General features: G+C 42.0%; 1 protein-coding gene across 1 annotated transcript in view; it reads left to right on the forward strand.

The window, feature by feature from the left end:
• Positions 1 to 21,954, forward strand: part of LOC132892913 (membrane-associated guanylate kinase, WW and PDZ domain-containing protein 2) — a 168,688-nt gene extending 146,734 nt beyond the window's left edge. The window contains 10 exon segments of the mRNA XM_060931435.1: positions 13,709 to 13,909; positions 14,393 to 14,460; positions 14,564 to 14,710; positions 17,324 to 17,462; positions 19,443 to 19,613; positions 19,616 to 19,809; positions 19,812 to 19,893; positions 19,896 to 20,068; positions 20,071 to 20,211; positions 20,213 to 21,954. Coding sequence (XP_060787418.1) covers positions 13,709 to 13,909; positions 14,393 to 14,460; positions 14,564 to 14,710; positions 17,324 to 17,462; positions 19,443 to 19,613; positions 19,616 to 19,809; positions 19,812 to 19,893; positions 19,896 to 20,068; positions 20,071 to 20,211; positions 20,213 to 20,470 — 1,574 coding nt within the window. The 3' untranslated portion in view covers positions 20,471 to 21,954.
• The last annotated feature ends 214 nt before the right edge of the window (positions 21,955 to 22,168 follow it).

The raw sequence follows: 22,168 nt of genomic DNA on the forward strand, positions 1-22,168 counted from the left end.
TGTCTCCAGGAAAAAAGCAAACAAAAGCAGCAGCATCCATCCATTATCTGTAACTACTTATCCTGTGCTACAGGGTTGCAGGCAAGCTGGAGCCTACCATATCCCAGCTGACTACGGGCGAAAGGCGGGGTACACCCTGGACAAGTCGCCAGATCATCACAGGGCTGACACATAGACACAGACAACCATTCACACTCACATTCACACCTACGGTCAATTTAGAGTCACCAGTTAGCCTAACCTGCATGTCTTTGGACTGTGGGGGAAACCGGAGCACCCGGAGGAAACCCATGCGGACACGGGGAGAACATGCAAACTCCGCACAGAAAGGCCCTCGCCGGCCACGGGGCTCGAACCCGGAACCTTCTTGCTATGAGGTGACCACCGTGCCACCCCAAAGCAGCAGCAGTTCATCATAAAGGAAAATTGACAGCCCTGATCCTCCTTTAGCAAACATGATGCTAACATGAGGAAAACATGGTGCAAACTTTGTGTCTAAGCAACAGATTTTTCTCAAATTGCTGTTAATAACATGAAGAATTTGAAACCAACTGGAAAAAAAAACTAACTGGGGGGAAAAAAACAAAACACTGAAATCACTTCTTTCTCAGCAAATAGTTCAGTATCTTTCCAGGCAAGCAAGAAGCACCAGTTGGATCAAAGCTGTAAAAGCAGATAATGTTAGAGATGATACTGTTTCTAATATACGTCTAGTTTAATTTGGATTTTTGTGTATTATGGGCTTATGAATGCTCACGCACAAATGCTATTAGCCGAACAATGCATTTCATCCTAGGCTGCTGTACTGAAGCTGTGTGAGGAGGGATGATGAGTCTATAATTCCAGACAGAGCAGTGGACAGCATGTGAGTTTAAATGTCAGCTTGGCTTTGCAGACAGGATGAGCGTTGTGTAGGCACACGCTGTTTACCATGTTCGATGGATTACGTAACATTTCGGTCTCAGCCTCACAGAGACACTGTGCATACTGAGGGTGAGAAAGCGAAAACCAGAGCAAGGTGAAAGAGATGCGACAGAGATGCAATGGAGAGAGAATTGCGGGTAAGGCTAAAATAAGAACGGACAGGTGAGAGGAAACTAGGAGAGAGATTAGAGAAAGATGAGAAACAGAGGAATGAAAGAGAAAGCCAGGGAAGAGATGACAGGTTCTTCTGCCCACTTTTGGTGAGCCTGTGTTCACTGCAGAATCAGATTCACGTTTTAGGCTGACAGGAGTGGAACCTATTATTTCTGAGACGCTTTTTGTTCACCACAGCTGTAAAAAGTAGCTATTTGAGTTACCGTAGCCGTCCTCTCAGCTCGAACCAGTCTGACCAGTCTCCTCGGACCTCTCCTCGCTAAGCCGTTTCTGCCCACAGAACTGCCACTTACTGAACGATTTTTGTTTTCCGCACCATTCTGTGTAAATTCTCAAGATCATTTATACATGAAATGCTCAGGAGATCTGCAGTTTCTGAAATACTCGAACGCACCAACAACCATGCCATGGCCACTGAGATCACGTTGTTCCCCCATTTTGTTGTTTGATGTGAATATTAACTGAAGCTCTTGTATCTGTGTGATTTTATGAATTACGCCGCTGCCGCATGATCGGCTGATTGGTTAACTGCATGAATAAGCAGGGGTACAGGTGTTCCCATTAAAGTAGCTGTGTACTGTGTCGCTTTGAATATTCACAGTTTGGAAATCTAGCCATTCCTAATGTTGCTGTTGTATTTTATTAAAAGCTGTCGGTCCAGTTGGTTGTTAAAGGAGATACGCAGAACCTTTATTTTTAAATAAATTTCTGAGTGGATAGTATCTCCATCCTTGACTCTTGTAAGCTGCATAAATGGGAATAAAAAATATTTTTGAGAGTTAAAATCGACCGCAAAGTTGGCATTCGAGCTGCCCCGCTGAGCCAGCCAGCCCCGAGTGCGTGACGTCACAGCGGTAACCGGTTTTAAGGCCGATGCCTTTTACAGCTATAGACCAAAGTCATATAAATAAAAATTTATGGTGAAAGTAAGAAATATCGTTACCGACTTGCTCAACTAAGACTGATTTGACTTCACTGATTGTGGGTTGACTCTCATTAAAACAGGATGGGTGTTAAACTTATGCAACATACATGTACATGCATGCATTTTCACTGATAAAACGTAAAAGGCTAATTAAATAATCAGATGAACTGAGACGATCACATTCTGAAGCAAATTAAATCATCTTATACCGCTAACTTAAACACACAATACAAGTTACATGTATTAATCTAAATGCAGGTAAACAACGTGTTATTTTTTTATCCAAATGAGAGGCGGAGCTTACCCGTCTGTGTTCTCGCTTCTTGAAGGCCGATCTTGTGGCCGATTGTTTTGAAACAATCTGACTTTCAGTTGTTCGTTCAGTTCTCCGTTCATTCGCTTCTTCCACGTAAGGGTGAGATGGCAGCAATATCCAGCGTAGAAATCAGGTGGCTGGTCCACTCATTCTCTGTTTTCTTCATGCTGAGTACTCCGCCATTACTGCTCGGCTCAGGCAATTACTAAAACCCAGGACGGAACGGGATGTCACCGGTTTTAGCAACAACCGCGGGGAGGTCACTGACCGAGCGATGTGTCACGTCCGATTCCGTCCCAGGTTTTAGCAACAACCCTCGGCTCACTCTGGGAGAACTGGTGCAACTGAACTTTCCATTTAAAAAAAATAAAATATTTTCCTTTTCTTGTCCTTCTTAAGTTTAATTATTCTGCCTTATTCCGACACGTTTTTTGGATCCACTACTCCTCCTAGGGCGTTCGAGATGGAGACACCGTTCCAACTCTGAGACGTCTGGCTCAAAGTGGTGTAGTGTGCTTGTATACAGCTTTTGGATCAACGCACCCGTTCTCTTGTTCTTGCTGTTTTTCTTTTGTTTTTTTCCCATAGAGAATGAATAGGGCTCATGAATCGAATCGTCCTACTCGGACACGCTCCATCGCAGATGCACCAAACCTCATGTGATACTTCAGGCCAACTCCCCCAACACATACATGCAATCGGTTCTAACCCGCACTCATATTTTTCCTTTCTTTTTGCTCATCCCTTTTTCCTCCATAGGCTTGCATTGATTTTTGGCCCCATTGAAAATGAATGGTGTTTCAGGAGAAAAACTTTCACTCTCCATCAATTTTGTTAATCAAGTGACCAAACTTCAAGAAACTTCACTTGATGCCTCAGGCCAAGTCCCCGCACAGATCCATCCCCTCATCTGAGACCTGCACTCCTCTTTTCCTTGGTTTTCACGCATCTCTTTTTACCTCCATAGGCTTCGATTGATTTTTGGCCCCATTCAAATGAATGGAGTTTTGCTCAGTAACACTTCACCACACATCCACCAAACTTCATACGGCACCTCAGGCCAAATCACCATCACACACATGATATCGGTTGTGACCCGCACTCGTCTTGCCTTTCATCCGTCCATTTTTTTTCTCCATTTTGCCGCTAATCAGTGGAAGCTTGACTGAGTCATTCCTCCCTTCCCCCATAGGTGATGATGCATTTGGCAAGGATCTGCTCATTTGAGACTTTGACAGAAAATCAACTTCAACTCAATGACCACTTTATTAGGAATACTTACACGCACACACGATAGCAATTAGCATATAAGCATTCACGTGTTACCATGCTAGGTGTTAGCACGTTACCCATTACGATATCATGCCTGCTGTTAGCTCACGAGTTGTTAGCATGTTCACCATTAGCATGTTATCATGAGAGCTGTTAACATGTTAGGATTAGCATGGTAGCATGCAGAGTTTGCATGTTTGCTGTTAGCGAGTTCGCCGGAGCATGTTAGCATGCTAACTGTTAGCATGTTAGCTGTTAGCATGTTACCCTCCGCATGTTAACATGCTAAAAGTTAACATACTAGCCATTAGCATGTTAGCATGATAGCTTTAAAGTGTTAGAATTTTAACAAATAGCATGTTAATCATTAGCATATTAGAATGCTAGCTGTTAGCATGTTATCTATTAGCATGTTAGCATTAAAATGTTAACATGCTAGCTTTTAGCATGTTAGTATGCCGTTAGCATGTTAGTATGCTAACTGTTAGCATGCTAGTTGTTAGCATGTTGGCATTAGCATGTTGGCATGCTAGCTTTTAGCAAGCTAGCATGATAGCTGTTCTGCTACAGCTCAGCAAGCACACTTTGCATTTTCTCTGCGGAAATGCAGTCTAGTTGGTACTGCACCCTCTTTCAATACGGGCTTATAGCCAACACTCCTCAACAGATCAGAGGTCTTGTACGAGTCTTCAGTAAAATGTGCAGAGCAGAGGAGAGACCACTTCGTAGGCGCCCAATGTGCCCGTGAACAACTCGCAAAATGTGTCCAAATCTTTGCAGTTTGAACATTCTTGGGCCATGAATGCAACGTAAATCCACCTTCTGTTGTGTTGCTGCACCGGCCAGCAACACATCTACGTGGCATGGCGATAAATTAGCTCAAAATGGAGGATCAGCGTTGCAGTCAGCTCTGTGTTTTAGTGTAGCGGAAATGGCGATGAGACTGATAGCCTTCCTGCTGTGGCGTTACAGACGTCAAGGTCATTCACTCAGACCGCTACCTATATAAATCACTTTAATCGTAAAAATTACTATATTAGATTTATTGTTAACGCTTAAAACTATTCCTGTGCCATTCTTGAGGTCTCAACACATTTATAAACAAAAGTGAGGCCATGGTTCTGCGTATATGCTTTCAGGTATTTTTACATAGTTGTTTCTTATGTTGATCCTGTCATGGTTATTAGTGAACCAGAAGCCTTTATCTATCACACATATACTCAAGCACAGTGAAATTCCTCATCTGCATTTAACCCATCTGAAGCAGTGAACACACACACACACACACACACACACACACACACACACACACACACACACACACACACATACCCAGAGCAGTGGGCAGCTATGCTCATGGATTAAAGTTTTCCGTCGTGTGACGGATTTCCGTCAACTGAACTCTCCCAAGGCCAAATGTGAGGTTGGTGCTGATCCGAGGAGAATTAAAATGCCGGGTGGTTGGGTAGAGATTGGGTTATAACACTGATGTGTTGCAACACCATCAACTATCAGCAGAGTTTATTTAACTTTTTTGTTTTTGAGCCATGCTTTGTGTCGTTCATTTCCTATGTTTGATCATGTTTAAACTTTCGCTGTCTACGGTGCGGCATTAAAAAAACATGCGCTGTCAAAATTGGCAAAATACATTCTCATGTGCTTGGCGTGCTTGTGTCTGACCATTTCTGTTTTGTATTAAATTAAATCTTGCCAAAATGACTTAGTTCAAACTTGGACATATAAAAATAGAGCATGTTAAAAAAAAAACACGAAAAAATAAACCCCGGAAAGCCCGCTCCTCTGCTTCAGCCAGACTTGAAGACCCGACGGTGCAATGCTTGCAGACTGTCAGAAGTAATTAGACCTAAATTTATAGCTAACAAATCAGCAAACGCCCCAACAATTATTATTTTCGTTAGGCCAATGTGTAAGGTATGTTAGAACCGTGCCTTATAGCCTACGTTATATCACAATTTAAAGGACGTTTGAGGAGTTGGAGGCTGCGAGCGCAATGATGTTCCGACATGCGCTAAACTTTATTCCCTGAAAATCATACACCAGCGTTCAATGCCCCAAACAGTCAAAATGTCTAGAAGACTACGGTTAAATAATAATCATAGCCTACTATGTTAAATTACCGTAAAATACCAAATAATAGCCCGGGCGATTATTTGTCTCAATCACGTAAGAGACCCGGCGCGTATTAGAGACTAGGCGGCTATTTGGAACAGGCGATTAATTCCTTCTTCACAAATACCTTCCCCAAAATCTACCTCAAAACGGGGAAAAAAATCATTCTCAGATAGGCCTACTTTTAACCAGTATAACTTACAGTTTGTTTAGAGTTAGATTACAGATAGCACGGTGCCGACTTCGGGGAATTTTGAAGACGCAGAATGCATCTTCGCATGGCACAGTCGGGGTGGATAAAGGATAAATCACACACCTTTTCCTGTTAATGACTAGTTAAGCGCATGCTTTACAAAATAATCAAGAAACCACACCATTGTCTGTGCGCAGCACTGTGATTTAATTACTCTGCAAAGTTATGGTCACTTGCTATCACCCTCACCCATGCAGCCTCCCTCCACCCTTTGCGCTTCGCGATGTCTGTCAATCTGAAATTGCATGGAGGGCACGACGTTGAAGCAACATAATTAGGGTGCGAAGTGTCAAACCAAAGGGTTTTTTCTTATGCTGAAAAATAAGTGACCTGCAGTGGCTACATACTGTCATCTTGCATCACGTTTCTCTCCAAGACGTCTCCCTATTTGGCCGATATGAGCCTATTCCCTGAGTGAGTTGGTACGGTGGCTCGACCCCGTAGAAAACTTAAAGTTCGGATGAAAGTTAGTTGAATAGGTTACTGACTTGTAGGCCTACATGTTGCCTGCCTGACGCGTGCTTCTGCCCAACTTGCACGACAGATTACTTGTTGAAAAGGCCCCTTGGATTAGATTGGCCGCGAGCAGACTGAAATGCATGTTAGAACGCTCTCACCTTTTTTGTAAAGCGTCTTCCAGATCCGAATGGGTAAGGGCAAGTGAAATGGTATAAGGTCTTTAATAAAACTCAGTGTGTGCTTTGACGCATGCATTCGGCAATTTAGGTCGTTTAACAGAAGCAGCAGTCCAACCTTGGAAACCCGCAGTCCTCAATGTCACCACACACGCTGGCTTTCGTTGGGTATACCCAAAGGGGTGGCTAAGACATCTGTCAAAAGTTACGGAGTTGCATTCCTCAAGAAATATTACGGTAGACCAAGATTATAACATTGAAATGGCATGTTTATTATCACGTAACAAAATGTTGTAAACAGTATTATAGAAATAATTTCATTCATTCATTCATTCATTCATATTGTTTCGGTAGAAAACTATGCAATGCAAAATCGTTTAAACACCAGAAAACCAGAAAAGTGCTGGGCCTCAAGATTCTAGATAGAACGTTCGGACGCTTTTTTTTTTTTTTTTAGACCCCAGCGAGTATTCGGAACCGGCCTTTATTTGTCACAACACACGCGTACACCCGGCCGTTAAAGGGAACTCGGCGGTTAATTGGAACTCGGCTATTATTTGGTATTTTACGGTACGTCAAAACATCTGTTTCTGGCCTATGAAATGATGGAGGAAAATGAGAACGAACGCAAAGTAGATAGCAGCCAACTTCACGTGATCTTTTAGGTAACTTAACACTCGTGTTGGCCACAGTATTTCTCTTAATAAAATCTTGAATTGTTTTTGAAGTCGTATTCAACACAAAGTAAGGTCAAATTATAATTTTAATTTAAGCGAAGATCCAAACTTTTTCTATATTGACGTCGAGCACAGAGGAGCATGTCATTCTGCTTTCGGTTTCGGCAGCATGGATGCGCTTTACATGAAAGAAGGCACTGATGTGTCTGCCATCGATAAAGGTGTAAAAAACAAGTGGAGGTGGGCTTGGCTGTACGAAATAGGTGAAAACGGAAAGCCATTTAGTTCATGGTGCAAAAAACTAAACATTCCAGGCGCTTGCATTTGTGTGGTTTGCCACAAAAAATAATATACAGAAGCAATGGAAAGAAAGTGCAATAAATTGAATATATTAATCCATTAATTAATTGATAATAAAGTTATCAGTTCTAAGTTAACCATTCTCAGAATTTCATCAAAATCCACCCATAAACCCCCCCCGTAGAATTTCATCGAAATCCACCCATAAGCCCCCCCCTGTAAATTTTCAGTCAAATAATTTTTTTTTGCTTTAATCCATGTATGCTACAGCACCCAGGGAGCAGTTAGGGGTTAGGTGCCTTGCAACTTCAGCCATGATACAGAGGGAGAGGAAAGGGCTGTTTATTCACTCAACACCCCTCACATTTTTTTCCTGCCAGTCCCTGGGATCAAACTTTGGGCCCAAGGCTGCTTCTCTAACCTTCAGGTTAACCTATGTTAACCTAACCATATGTCTTTGGACTGTGGGCACCCGGAGGAAACCCACGCAGAACATGCAAACACCGCACAGAAAGACCCCCATCGGCCACTGGGCTTGAACCCAGAACCTTCTTGCTGTGAAGCGACAGTGCTAACCAGTACACCACCATGACACCCAGTGTGTGTTTAGCTTAAGCTTATTGCTCCTTACTTTAAATTATTAAAAACAGAACTTGAACTTGGGCGGCATGGTGGTGTAGTGGTTAGTGCTATCGCCTCACAGCAAGAAGGTCCGGGTTCGAGCCCTGTGGCCGACGAGGGCCTTTCTGTGCGGAGTTTGCATGTTCTTCCCGTGTCCGCGTGGGTTTCCTCCGGTTTCCCCCAAAGACATGCAGGTTAGGTTAACTGGTGACTCTAAATTGACCATAGGTGTGAATGTGAATGGTTCTATGTGTCAGCCCTGTGATGACCTGGCGACTTGTCCAGGGTGTACCCCGCCTTTCGCCCGTAGTCAGCTGGGATAGGCTCCAGCTTGCCTGTGACCCTGTAGAACAGGATAAAGCGGCTAGAGATAATGAGATGAGAACTTGAACTTTTTGTTGTGTTATAGCTGCTTTGGAAACTTAAAAAAAAATGTTGATGAACAATAGAAAAGAACCTGCGGAAAATGAATGAACTTGCACAAGAATCCAGCACTAGTGCTGCATAGATTGTCTTTCTCCAAATATAATGTAGCCAAACAGCAGCATAATTAGCTCATATAATTTGGATTTGGACAAACATGGGTCCATGTTATTGCTGATATATGAGCCAGATCTAAATCCTCCCAAAATTTTCAATGGGATTCAACTCAGGAGATTGGTTGGGCCATGCAAGGCCTTCTGGGTTATTTTGGCTGTATGTTTGTAGTGATTGTCTGTCTTGTTGAAACCTCCATCTTCTCCCCAGATTCAATTTCTTGGCTGGTGTTTAAATTCTCATCTCTTATGTCCCATTACATCTCTCCATGTAGGATTCCTTCAGTGATAGAATGCGACAGTACTGTTTGCAGAGAAGCAGCCTCATACCATGATGCTCCTACTTCCATACTTCATACTGTGGGTGTGGTGTTGTTGGGATCATATGCACAACCCTTCTTTCTCCAAACATGACAAGCTGAATTATTGTCAGAGTTCTCTTTTTATTTCATCTGATCAAGGTAGTTCCAAAAGAGTTCTGATTTGTCTAAATGCTTTTAGACGTGCATCTTCTTTTAAGCAGAGATAATTTGATATGGGATGTCGGAACAGAGATGATTTTGGTGCAGTTTATTACTTATTGTTTTATTTTTCCTGCAACTCTTTTTGAGTTACTGCTGGTTTCTCTCTTACCTTCCTTATTATTAGTCTGATTATGATATGATAATGAAACTTACAAACCGCGAGCAATGTCTTTTATAATAACACCAGGTACCATTTGCATAAGGACATTTTTTGCAGCATTCATGTCTATAATTTGATTTATTTTTATATAGCCTTTGAATATATGAATGTGACTATATGAACAGAAATCTTTTCTGTTCACGTTTTTTTTAAAGATTTTTTTGGGGGCTTTTTTCACCTTTATTGGATAGGACAGTGTAGAGACAGGAAATGAGCTGGAGAGAGAGACAGGGAGGGATCGGGAAATGACCGGGTCGGAATCAAACCCGGGTCCCCGGATTTATGGTATGGCGCCTTAGTTGACTGAGCCACAGCGCCATGCACTAGGAGTATATTAAATAAAAAGTGTCTGAATACTTATTTCACTTCACTAGCTGTAGATATCTTAGCTTTAAGAATGTCTCCCTTTGGGCATTTTTTGACGCCCTTTGGGCATCTATAGGTTTTTGCCAGAATCGTTGAAGAGCATTTGCTACTGATGCAGATTTTTTTGTCAGTCCATCTATTAGAGATGCTGTACATTGAGCAAGAACATTTTTGGCACAGCTGATGAATAATTGCACTTACATAATGGCTCTGCATTCCCTTAAAATGCTGTCCACTTTTCTTTCCCTCTATGCCATTGGTTGTTTCATCTCTTAGATGGACCTCTTCAGCACTTGCTATATTTATTCTGGACTCAGTGTTTTGCAGTGTCTTCTGTCATTCTGTTAATCTCTAATTCAATTCCATTTTGTTTGTGGCATATTTTTCACAATATACTAGTGCATCTCAAAAAATTAGAATACCATGAAAAAGTTCCTTTTTTTCATAATTTAATTCAAAAAGGTAAACTTTCATATATTCTATATTCATTACATGTAAAGTGAAATATTTAAAGCCTTTTTGTTTTAATTTTGATGATTATGGTTTATAGCTCATGAAAATCAGAAATCCAGTATCTCAAATTATTAGAATATTCCCTAAGATCAATCAAAAAAAAGGATTTACAATACAGAAATGTCCAACTTCTGAAAAGTATATTCATTTATACACTCAATACTTGGTTGGGGCTCCTTTACCATGAATTACTGTATCAATGCGGGGTGGCATGGAGGTGATCAGTCTGTGGCACTGCTGAGGTGTTACTGAAGCCCAGGTTGCTTTGATAGTGGCCTTCAGCGTATCTGTATTTTTGGGTCAGGTGTTTCTCATCTCCCTCTTGACAATAACCCATAGATTCTCTATGGGGTTCAGGTCAGGCAAGTTGGCTGGCCAATCAAACACAGTAATATCATGGTCAGCAAACCATTTGGTAGTAGTTGGCACTGTGGGTAGGTGCTAAGTCCTGCTGGAAAAGGAAATCAGCATCTCCAAAAAGCTCGTCAGCAGATGGAAGCATGAAGTGCTCTAAAATCTCCTGGTAGATGGCTGTGTTGACTTTGGACTTGATAAAATACAGTGGACCAACACCAGCAGATGACATGGCACCCCAAATCATCACAGACTGTGGAAACTTCACACTGGGCTTCAAACACCTTGGATTCTGTGCCTCTCCACTTTTCCTCCAGACTCTAGAACCGTGATCTCCAAATTAAATGCAAAATGTACTTTCATCTGAAAAGAGGACTTTGGACCACTGAGTAACAGTCCATTTCTTTCTCTCCTTAGCCCAGATAAGACACTTCTGACATTGTCTCTGGCTCAGGAGTAGCTTGATATTAGGAATGCGAAAGTTGTATCCCCTTTCTTGAAGATGTCTGTTCGTGATGGGTCTTGATACACTGACACCAGCCTCAGTCCACTCCTTGTAAAGCTCTCCCAAGTTCTTGAATCAACTTTTCTTGACAATCCTCTCAAGACTGCAGCCATCCCTGTTGCTTGTGCACCTTTTCCAGCCACCCTTTTCAGCAATTACCTTTTGTGGCTTACCGTCCTTGTGGAGGGCATCAGTGATCATCTTCTGGACAACAGTCAAGTCAGCAGTCTTCCCCATGATTGTGGTTGTGTGTACTGAACTAGACCGAGAGATACACTGTGTTCATACTGTTTTACTGAAACTCGAAATGAAATATTCTAATATTTTGAGATGGTTTTTTTTATGTTTTTGTACTGTATGCCATACTGATTAAGATTAAAATAGAAAATGCTTGAAACATTTTAGTTTATGTGTAATGAGTCTATAATATATAACATTTTCACTTTCTTAAATAACCGATGGAAAATATTGAACTTTTTCACAATAGTCTAATTTTTTGAGATGCACTAGTACAGGGGTTTTCAAAGTGTGGGAGAGTCAGCCCCCCCTCGGAGAGCAAATAAACAACAGCGCCCCCCCTTACAATTTTTGTTGTTGCTATACTTAATGTTCCATTCGTATTTTTTTAAAAAATGGTTGTTGTACACATTATTTTTTTCTTTTTCACATTTTAAACATCTGTGCTTTTTAAAACATCTTGTTTTACACATTTTAAAAATCCCATAGCATCGTTAGGTAGCATCTCTTGGCAGACAACACACTGTGGCAGTGGAGCATCTTCAGATCCAGTCCATGAAAATCCAAACTTTAAATAATCGTGGTCATACTTCCTTCTTTTTCCAGTCCCCCAGGATTCCGCGGGCCTTTTTTGTGATTGTTGTGGGCTAAAATGTCTGATGTTGTGGGGGGGTTTCCAAAAAAATTGCGATGAAAGTTGCGGTGTTTTTTAGGTTTTTATTGCGATTACATTGTGGGAGGAAGTGAAAGTTGCGAGAAATTGTTGCGATTTTCTCTTTTTGTGATTAAAATTGAGTGATATGTTAAATATTAAGTTATTACTGAAAAACTATTAATTAAAAAAACAAAGAAATGGTCCTTTAAACAACTTTACCAATATAAAAGATTACCAGGACTACAAAAATGCAGAAAAATAGGCTTTACTTATCCAAATGCACCTGTTGGTTCAAAAGTTAAAGTGCAGAGAACCTCACAGCACAACATGAAGTTACCTTAAAATATAATATAAATGCCTCAGCTTTTATGTAAGAAAAAAAACCTATTAATACTAGTGCTGTGTGCAGGCAGTCTCTCCTGAAGACTAAATTAAACAATAATTATAAACTAATAAAATAAATGGCTCAGGCTTCATAGAAGAAAAAAACAATTTGAACAGAATCTCACAGTATGATGCTGAAGCTGCCTAAACAATGGAAAATAAAATACCATTTTGGCAAAAATGTTGGCATCCATTAACTTCTTGTATTAAGTAAAAAAAAAAAATAAAGTGCACACAGTCCTTCACTGTAAACATAACACACTTTCAGTGTTGCCAGATACTGCTGACGTTTTCCAGTCCAAAATATGTTCAAAACCCGCCAAAATACACTTGAAATCGTCCAATCTGGCAACACTGCGCGCATGCTGCTTCTCTTGAACACACGGAAGTAAGGCGGAAGGTAGTTTGTCGACGTCACCTCAAGACGACGCCAACGATTGGTCAAATTTGCGGGAAAGTTGCGGTGATTGGATATAATTGCAACACCGCCCTGAATTCGCGGGGATTGGTTGAATTTGCGCTGAAGTTGCAAATCGCAACATCCTGGAGGCTCTGTTTTTTTGCTTGGCCCAGACTTTGTCTCCTCACTCACTGTAGCTTTAGGTACTAAAAACCGATCCATTTTGTCTCTCACGTTGCGCCCCCCCTGAAGAACTCTGGCGCCCCCCAGGGGGGGCGCGCCCCACACTTTGAAAAGCCCTGCACTAGTATATTGTCATTCAGCTAGGGAGCCATTTCTGGGGCTCAATGGATTAAGGTGCTGGGTTACTCATCAGAGGGTTGGGGGTTTGAGCCCCAGCACTGCCAAGCTGCTGCTTTTGGGCCTTTAGGCAAGGCTCAACCTGTCTACATCAACCCTGCACAGAAGTGAGTTAAAAGATGTAAGAAGATGATATAATTGTCATCCAGATGTAGATTTAGGTCCCTAATGAGTAAGCCAAAGGAAAAACACCCTGAGATGACATGAGGAAGAACCCTTGAGAGGAACCATATTCAAAAGGGAACTTGTCATCTTCTGGGTCACGCCAGTTAGTGGGATTGCAAATTAGTACTCATGGAGATATTGAGCATCTCCATTCTGGTTTTTGAAACTTAACAAGACTTATCAACATAGAGACCTGAACTAACATATTCTTCCCAACCAGTGAGGGTATGACCACTCCATGATGGTTGTGGTATTGATCTTACTCTGTACATACCATGAAAAAGTAAACTATAATGAAAAAAATTTCACTTTGTTTCTCCAGCGGCGTCTCTGCTGCCTCACCGGTTTGTGACAGTACGTCGTGGCAGTCCTGCAGCCCGAAGTGGCCTGATTCGGCCCGGGGATCGGTTGGAGTCAGTAGAGGGACGCAGCGTGGTCAATCTGCCCCACAGAGAGCTGGCACAGATACTGCGCAGAGCAGGCAATACTTTGCGTCTGACCATAGTCCCACGCTCCAGCGCCCGTGAGCTGCATATACATTTTTTTAAATTTTGCTTTGTATAATGACCTTTTTCTCTTTTACTTTATACTGTACGTTGAAATGGGTTCAGGTCTTTTTCTCATGTTTATGTATTTATCCCAAAATTATAGTTTTATGTCCTTTTTTTTTTTTTAGAAAGCTGTAACATGAACTGTTCTGGTTCTTATTTGTGGACTTTATAAACCGGTTTTACACTTTAACCAGTGTTGCACAGCTGGCCAACAAACAACTGGGTGGCCAAAAATCTACTTATTTATAATTCCCTGCATTTGGCAAGATTGTGTAGGGAAAGAGTGATAATTCTAGCTTCAGTTAATTCTTCATTCCTCCAATATGGATGTACATAATCTCTGTAATCTACAGAGTACTGTGATAAAATAAAAAAAAGTGGCACCTTAACTGCTGTGCCTCTCTGATTGGCTGTCCGTTCCACTCCTCTCACACTCTCGTTCATGTCTCCCTTAGATTCCTCTGAGCACTCAGACAGTGATCCCCATCACAGAAGCAGAAAACCTCACAGGTCCAAACCAAAGGTTAGGCAACATGTTACTCTTTTAGGCTTTTAGGCTTGTTGGTATGGAAATGCATGACTATGTGAAAGCGACCTTATATATCTGTTCTCTCTCCCTATCCCAGGACACATCACGGTACTACAGTGTGGAGTTAGAGAGAGGCCCCACTGGTTTTGGGTTCAGTCTGAGAGGAGGTAGTGAATATAACATGGATCTTTATGTTCTGGGCCTGATGGAAGGAGGACCAGCCTCGAGCAGCCGGAAGATGCAGGTTGGCAGATGTGGACATTTGTATGTACAGCAAATTACAACAGGATTTTAGCGATAATTAGGACATTTGTATATAGTAACTTTGTAAAAGTATTTAGATCCGTTTATTTTTGCATACTTTATTGTATTATAGATTTAAAATTGATTGAATGTATATTTTTGGCAATTAACCCATGTACAATTTATAATCTACATACAATAACCCAGAAAGTATTCAGATCCTTTATTTAGTGCTTTGCAAAAGTATCTTTAACTGCAGTTACAGCTTTGAACCTTCTTGGGTATGTCTCTACAAGTTTTGTGGAACTGGATTTGGGTAGTTTCTCCCATTTCTTCTTGGCAGATCCTCCCAAGATTAAACAAATACGATGGCGAACATCTGTGACCTGCCATCTTCAGCTCTCACCATCGATGTTCTCTTGGTCTGGGCTTTGGCTGGGCCACTCAAACACATTCACACACTTGTCCTGAAGCAACTCCACCATTGTCATGGCTGTATGATTTGGGTCATTTTCGTGCTGAAAGTTGAACCTTCACCCCAGTCTCAGGTTGTGTCCACTCTGGAACAGGATTTCTTTACGGACCTCTGTAGTTGGCTGCATTTATCCATCCCTCAATTCTGACCAGTCTGCACATGCCTGCTGCTGAGAAGGGCAGCACGATGGTGCAGTGGTTAGCACTGTCGCCTCACAGCAACAAGGTTCCAGGTTTGAACCTCACGACCGACGGGGGCCTTTCTGTGTGGAGTTTGCATGATCTCCTCGTGTCTGTGTGGGTTTCCTACAGGTGCTCCAGTTTCCCCCAATGTCTAAAGACATATGGTTAGGTTAACTGGCTACTCTAAATTGCCCATTGAACTGCTCAACATCCATGCTGGATAGCTCTCCTCATCTCATCTCTAGCCGCTTTATCCTTCTACAGGGTCGCAGGCAAGCTGGAGCCTATCCCAGCTGACTATGGGCGAAAGGCGGGGTACACCCTGGACAAGTCGCCAGGTCATCACAGGGCTGACACATAGACACAGACAACCATTCACACTCACATTTACAGTCAATTTAGAGTCTCCAGTTAACCTAACCTGCATGTCTTTGGACTGTGGGGGAAACCGGAGCACCCGGAGGAAACCCACGCGGACACGGGGAGAACATGCAAACTCCACACAGAAAGGCCCTCGCCGGCCACGGGGCTCGAACCCGGACCTTCTTGCTGTGAGGTGACAGCGCTAACCACTACACCACCGTGCCGCCTGGATAGCGCTCCTGAGCTAGCTAATAAATCTGCAGGAAGCAGTCCACTATTACCCCTTTTCCACCAAATCAGTTCCAGGGCTGGTTCGGGGCCAGTGCTGGTGCTGGTTCACAACTCGTTCAACTTGCGAGCCAGCTGAGAACCAGTTTGCTTTTCCATAGCTCGCGGTGCTAAGGGATGCCACGTCATTACGTCGCTGTATACGTCAGTTACGTCGCTACATTTGCATAAACCTTGGCGCGAATATCGAAGCAAAAACAACACGGAAGAAGCAGCAGCAGCAACAACAACAACAACAATAATGGATGACTTCGCGTTTGTACAGCTGCTGCTTCTCGTCGCTTAAAAATGGCGATCTTTCGCGGTCTTGTTATTGTTGTTGGTCTTAACAACTCCGCCCCCCGCTGATGTAAGCGGTTCTTTCCTCTGGCCCAGCAGAGAGTTGGTGCTAGCCTGGAACCGGTTTTTCTGGCCCCAGAGCCAGTGCTTTGTCAGTGGAAACAGAAAACCCGGTTCCAAACTAAGCACTGGCCCCAAACCAGCCCTGGAACTGCTTTGGTGGAAAAGGGGCATATGGCTGACATACGAGACCATGTTTCATTGTAGGGAACATATTAGCCAGCTGATTATTTGGGTTCTGCCAGAAGTAGTGCTTGGAGTCCAGAATCCAAGTTGTGCTTAGAGTCCTACATGTCCAGAGTTTAACTTTTGTCTCACTAGACCAGAAAATCATCTTCTGTAAATGCATATGCATTTTACTCAGGAGTGGCTTCTATCTAGCCATTGATTAATCTACTATTTCTGAGATGGTTGACCTTTTGGCACGTTCTCCCATGTGATCTTCGGAGAAGCTCTGTTAGAGTGGCCACTGGATTCTTGACCAAGGCCTTTCAAGCCCTGTTACTGAGTTCCTTTTTGTTCCAAACGTATCCCATTTTACAACGATGGAGCTCACTGTACTCTGGGGACTATTAAAAGCTTTAGAAATGGGTTTACACTCTTTACACTCTTGTCCAGATCCGATAACTGTCTTGATACAGTTTGACTGCAGACTTCTAGAGAGACTTCCTTGAACTTCATGGCTAAGTTTATACACACAGATATGTGCCTTTGTAAATCATGTCCAGTCAATTGATTTTGCCGCGGGTGGACTCCACTCATGTTCTAAAGACATCTGAAGATAATCAAAGTAACTATTGATGTTTAATAAAGTTGTATTGTCAAGCAAACTGATCATTCCTTAATTTTTTTTTTGCTCAAAAAAATGCATCTTTGTTTATGTTACTGGAGAATTGGTGCAAAATTACAAGTCACACTTATTTACTTTAGTATACCTAACACAGTGCAATACTGATGAATGTTGCAGGTGAGTGACCAGTTAGTGGAGATCAATGGGAACAGCACAGCAGGTATGAGCCACAGTCAGGCTGTGGAGCAGATCAGAACTGCAGGCCATAAGATTCATCTTGTCCTGAAAAAAGGCAATGGATATGTTCCTGACTACGGTAAGTATACCTGAATGAAACATGCTGAATGTTTACTTCAAATATGAGCCTGGAGTCTCTTTAAAAGGCTCAATTATCATGGGAAATCCAGTGGATGTTTTGAAGGATGTTTTGAGCTGAGCATGTGATGAATGTGAGAGGATGATACAGGTAGACACTGCTGGGCATAAATGCCCATGCAGTTTTGCTGTTATGATATAAAGCTGACAGTTCTGGGTGTATGGGCTGTCCTTTGTCTTTTTTTCTTGAACAGATTACTAACAACATTTTTTCTGTGCTCTCAATTTCCTTTTATTCACTTTCTTTTTGCTTTGATGTACATACCTTTTCATCAATTTATGTTTTCACATTTCCTGACTTTCTTGATTCTTCTTCCTGTCCTTGCCTTCCGTTCTTGAGCACTTTTTTTTTTCTCCTGCCTCCTACGTTTACTATTTCTTGTCTCTGGATCTTCTGTCTCTTTAATTTATTACCCTTTTTTATTTGAAATTTTTATCTTTTGAAAACCCCGTCTCTCTTACCCATGATGAAAACCTTCATACTTTTCTACTTCTCTACATTCTTCCCTCTCTCCCCTTCCCTTTCTCTGTCTGTCCCTCAGTGGAGCTTTCCAGTCTTTCTCTCTGTATGACCAACTCCAAGCTGGGCGAGCCTTGCTTCTATGTGATCGGGCGGACCGAGAACACGCGGTTGGTAGTCGTTCCTGTTAGTTCTCCCATTTTCCTGTTTTCTCTACCTCTCTTTCTTTATTGTGCATAGTATCGCTTTAACCGTGTTTGGGAGCCATCCGTTGAGTGTCTCTAGTCTGGAAACCTGTGCTGTCTATTGGAAATGTATCTAAAAATAACCAAAATAATAAATAAAGATATTTTTCAGTGTATGTTCCAGAATAGCATGATGCCATTTAACCTATATATTTTTTTTTAAATAAAGTACAACCCCAATTCCAAAGAAGTTGGGATGCTGTGTAAACTGGAAATAAAAACTGTGATAATTTGCAAATCATGGAAGCCCTATATTTCATTTAAAATAGTACAAAGACAACATATCAAATGTTGAAACTGAGAATTTTTCTTGTTTTTTTAAAAATATATGCTCAGTTTGGATTTGATGTCAGCAACACATTTCAAAAAAGTTGGGACAGGCATGTTTACAACTGTTGCATCACCTCTACTTTTAACATTCTGTGAACATTTGGAAACTGAGGAGACCAATTGCTGTACCGTAGTTTTGAAAGAGAAATCTTGTCCCATTCTTGCCTGATATACAATTTAATTTGCTCAACAGTTTGAGGGCTCCTTTGTCATATTTCGCGCTTCATAATGCGCCAAATGTTTTAAATGGGAGACAGGTCTGGAGTCCAGGCAGGCCAGTTTAGCACCTGGACTCTTACTACGGAGCCATGCAGTTTTAATATGTGCATAAAGTGGTTTGGCATTGTTAGCAGTTATTATAAACCTTACTGCAAATTTACTTGCTGTTGCTTATGTCTGTTTTCTTAAGGCTTGTAGCTATCCAACAATGTAAACAAAGCCTGGCAATCGCTGTGTGAGGAAATGTGCAGGAAGGAGGGGTTCCAAGTATTGCTTAATAGGCAAAACCCAAGAAGTATTGTCCATATTCCAAGTGGGCTTCAGATAACAAACAGACTCAGACAATTTATAATAATTAAAAAAAAAAAAAAACAAGGAAAATGAGTGAGGGCAAATACCAGGAAACAAAGAACACAGACCTTGGACAATAAAGCTCAGACATACTAGAGATTAAATCCACATGAGGATATGTAAAGACAACCTAGTCAAGGGATGAACTTAGAACAGGTGCACACATTAGATAACAGATACATATACCTACATGTGCATGTATATACTGTACATATACATACTGTGTGTGCATGTGTGTGTCTATTTGAAGCTGTCAGTTATTAAACTCAATATTGGAAGTTCCTAACTGAGGCTTTTAATCTCTCCCTTTCTCTAGGCCATGATCACAGAGCAGCCGTCTCCTCCCTGCCCTCAGCCCTGCAGCCGGATCTGGTTGCAGTGAATCACGATTAACCCTGTCTGAATTCCACATCCAGTCCTCCAAGAATAGGCAGGACCTGTGGCCAGAGAGGAAGGATGGAGAACCAGGGCCAGGAGGACAGCTCCAAATGAACACAGGCCACAGGTCAAAGGACAGGAGGAGACAAAACTCCCACAGTTTACCCAGAAATATCCACGGAAGACACAGCGACGGAGAAGATATCAGTGAACCAGCGACGAGAGGACAATACAGGCAGAGAAACATGAGAGAGGAGACAGAGAGGAGTAGTAAAAGTGAGGAGAGAAGGAGACAACCAAAAAATATGAGAGTGAGGAAGAGACTTAGGGAGAGGAAGAGCAGCACAACAGAGAGTTCAAGAAAGAAAAAATGGACATGCCTATTTATAACCAGAGTTGAGTCAGAAATGGAATGAGGAAGAAAAAAAGAAGTTTGACAGCAAGGAATGGGGCGAAATGGAAAACAGGAAAGAGGAGAGCTCTTGGGGAAATTTGGAAGGTGGACAGTACAAGGAGAGGAGAGATGGGCAGGAGATGGAAGGTGAGTCAAAAAGTGAGACACACTCACGCAAATGCTGCCAGATGTTTGGGGGAGAGAGAGAACATAGCAACAGGAAGTTGATACTCAGCCCAATGTTGGCATGTCTTTGCCAGGGCAAGAAAAGGTTCACTCCAACCACCTCTCTGCCCATGAATCCCATCAAGTCTCCATTCTCCTTTCTCATGTCCCATGAACTCCAACTCACAGGGCCAGCATCTGAAATGAGTAGGTTGATTGCTGGTGGCTCAGGTCCCAGTCTCCCTAATTTCTTTACCTATGAAAGGTACGGTTCAGGAGCCACAAGCACTACAATGCCAAGTCAGTGGCTCAAATCCAGTCTGCACATGCTCAGTAAACAGACTGATGGGAAGAAGAAAAGACCAAGCAGTGAGAGAGAATTCCGTCACCTCACAGTTCTGAATTGATGCAATTTTTGCCATATAACATCAGGTCGGGTGGTACGGTGGTGTAGTGGTTAGCACTGTTGCCTCACAGCAAGAAGGTTCTGGATTCAAGCCCAGTGGCTGACGGGGGCCTTTCTGTGTGGAGTTTGCATGTTCTCCCCGTGTCTGCGTGGGATTCCTCCGGATGCTCTGGTTTCCCCCACAGTCCAAAGACACGTGGTTAGGTTAACTGGCTAATCTAAATTATCCATAGGTGTGAATGGTTGAGAAGAGGAAACCTCTATAATAATCCAGTAGAAGGCAACAGGAAACCACTACTGTAATTCTTCCCTAGAAACTTTGATGGCTGGAGCTGCCAGAGCAGCCATGTCACTGCAGTGATATGCCAAATAGAGAGAGAATATCAGATCAACTACTTGAAATCTTTTAACAAATTAAAATAGGCTATTATAAGTAGCTATTGGGCCACCTTAATATTTTCAAATCAGAACGAGGAATGTTCAGGGTTTTTCTTTTTTATTTCTTACACTTTTTGAGACTACCGCCATATTGTGGTCCTTATACTAATGCTAAATAAGAAGAATATAATGTGCTAAAATATGTGTAAGGATGAGCTTTTCTCTCCTGCCATTTCATCTTTCTGTCTCTTGCTTTTCTTCCTCAGTTGAATGCTTGAGGGACGTTTTCTGTCCCTGTGTTTTTGTCATACGTTGTGCCTGTTTTTAGATTCTGCTTGTTGTGTACTACTCTTCCTCTTCGCTCTGGGCCAACTTTGCTCTTTTCTCTCTGCTCTTTAATTGTCTGACTTTTTCTGAAGCCATTTATTATAGAAGGGAAGACTGGTTGAATAAGGATATAGTCTTGTTTCAGAATGTGGGGCAAACACGAAGCAATAAAATGCCACAAGCCAAGATTTTTGATATGCAAAAAAAAAAAAAAGGTATGTGTTATGTATATTAGACATTTCCCATTACAAATCATATGTATGGCGTCAATCATTTTGGGGTGTGCTGTTGTAGGAAAGTAATTCAAAATGAGGTGACGTGACCCAGACCGACACAAAGCAAAAGTTACCATTAGCACCCAGAAGACGAATTATTTCCTATAGCAGCATGATGCAAAGTGTTTTATTCCACTTATACCACAGCATTCCCAACAATTACAATTTTTAATTTATTAATGAACAACATGCCAGAGTTAACCATTGTAGCTGTTATGAAACATTCACAAGAGAGGTTAAGCAGCTATAAAGTCATTCCTTCACCAGACTCACTTTTTTCTTTCTCATGACAAAAAACTGTAGCTTGTCAGGTTAAAATGGAGCCACAAATCTCAAATTCCTCCTGAAGACTCTCCTGTAGCAGAAAACTCATCTCATCTCATCATCTCTAGCCGCTTTATCCTGTTCTACAGGGTCGCAGGCAAGCTGGAGCCTATCCCAGCTGACTACGGGCGAAAGGCGGGGTACACCCTGGACGAGTCGCCAGGTCATCGCAGGGCTAGCAGAAAACTGGCTGTTACAAAGCACCGACGCTGGAGACTCATTCTATTAATGTTAAGTAAATGTCTCTTAACTGAAAACTTCACCATATCAACGAGTATGCTTTGTTCTTTGTTAAATAACTTAAATGTATTTATTCTTTGAATTAAATTACGAAGAGCGTCTGCTATACGAGTCCCTGTAAATGAGCTCTTACTATATAAAACTGCTAACATATT

The sequence above is a fragment of the Neoarius graeffei genome, chromosome 10, assembly GCF_027579695.1.
Source record: "Neoarius graeffei isolate fNeoGra1 chromosome 10, fNeoGra1.pri, whole genome shotgun sequence".
NCBI classification, from domain to species: Eukaryota; Metazoa; Chordata; class Actinopteri; order Siluriformes; family Ariidae; genus Neoarius; species Neoarius graeffei.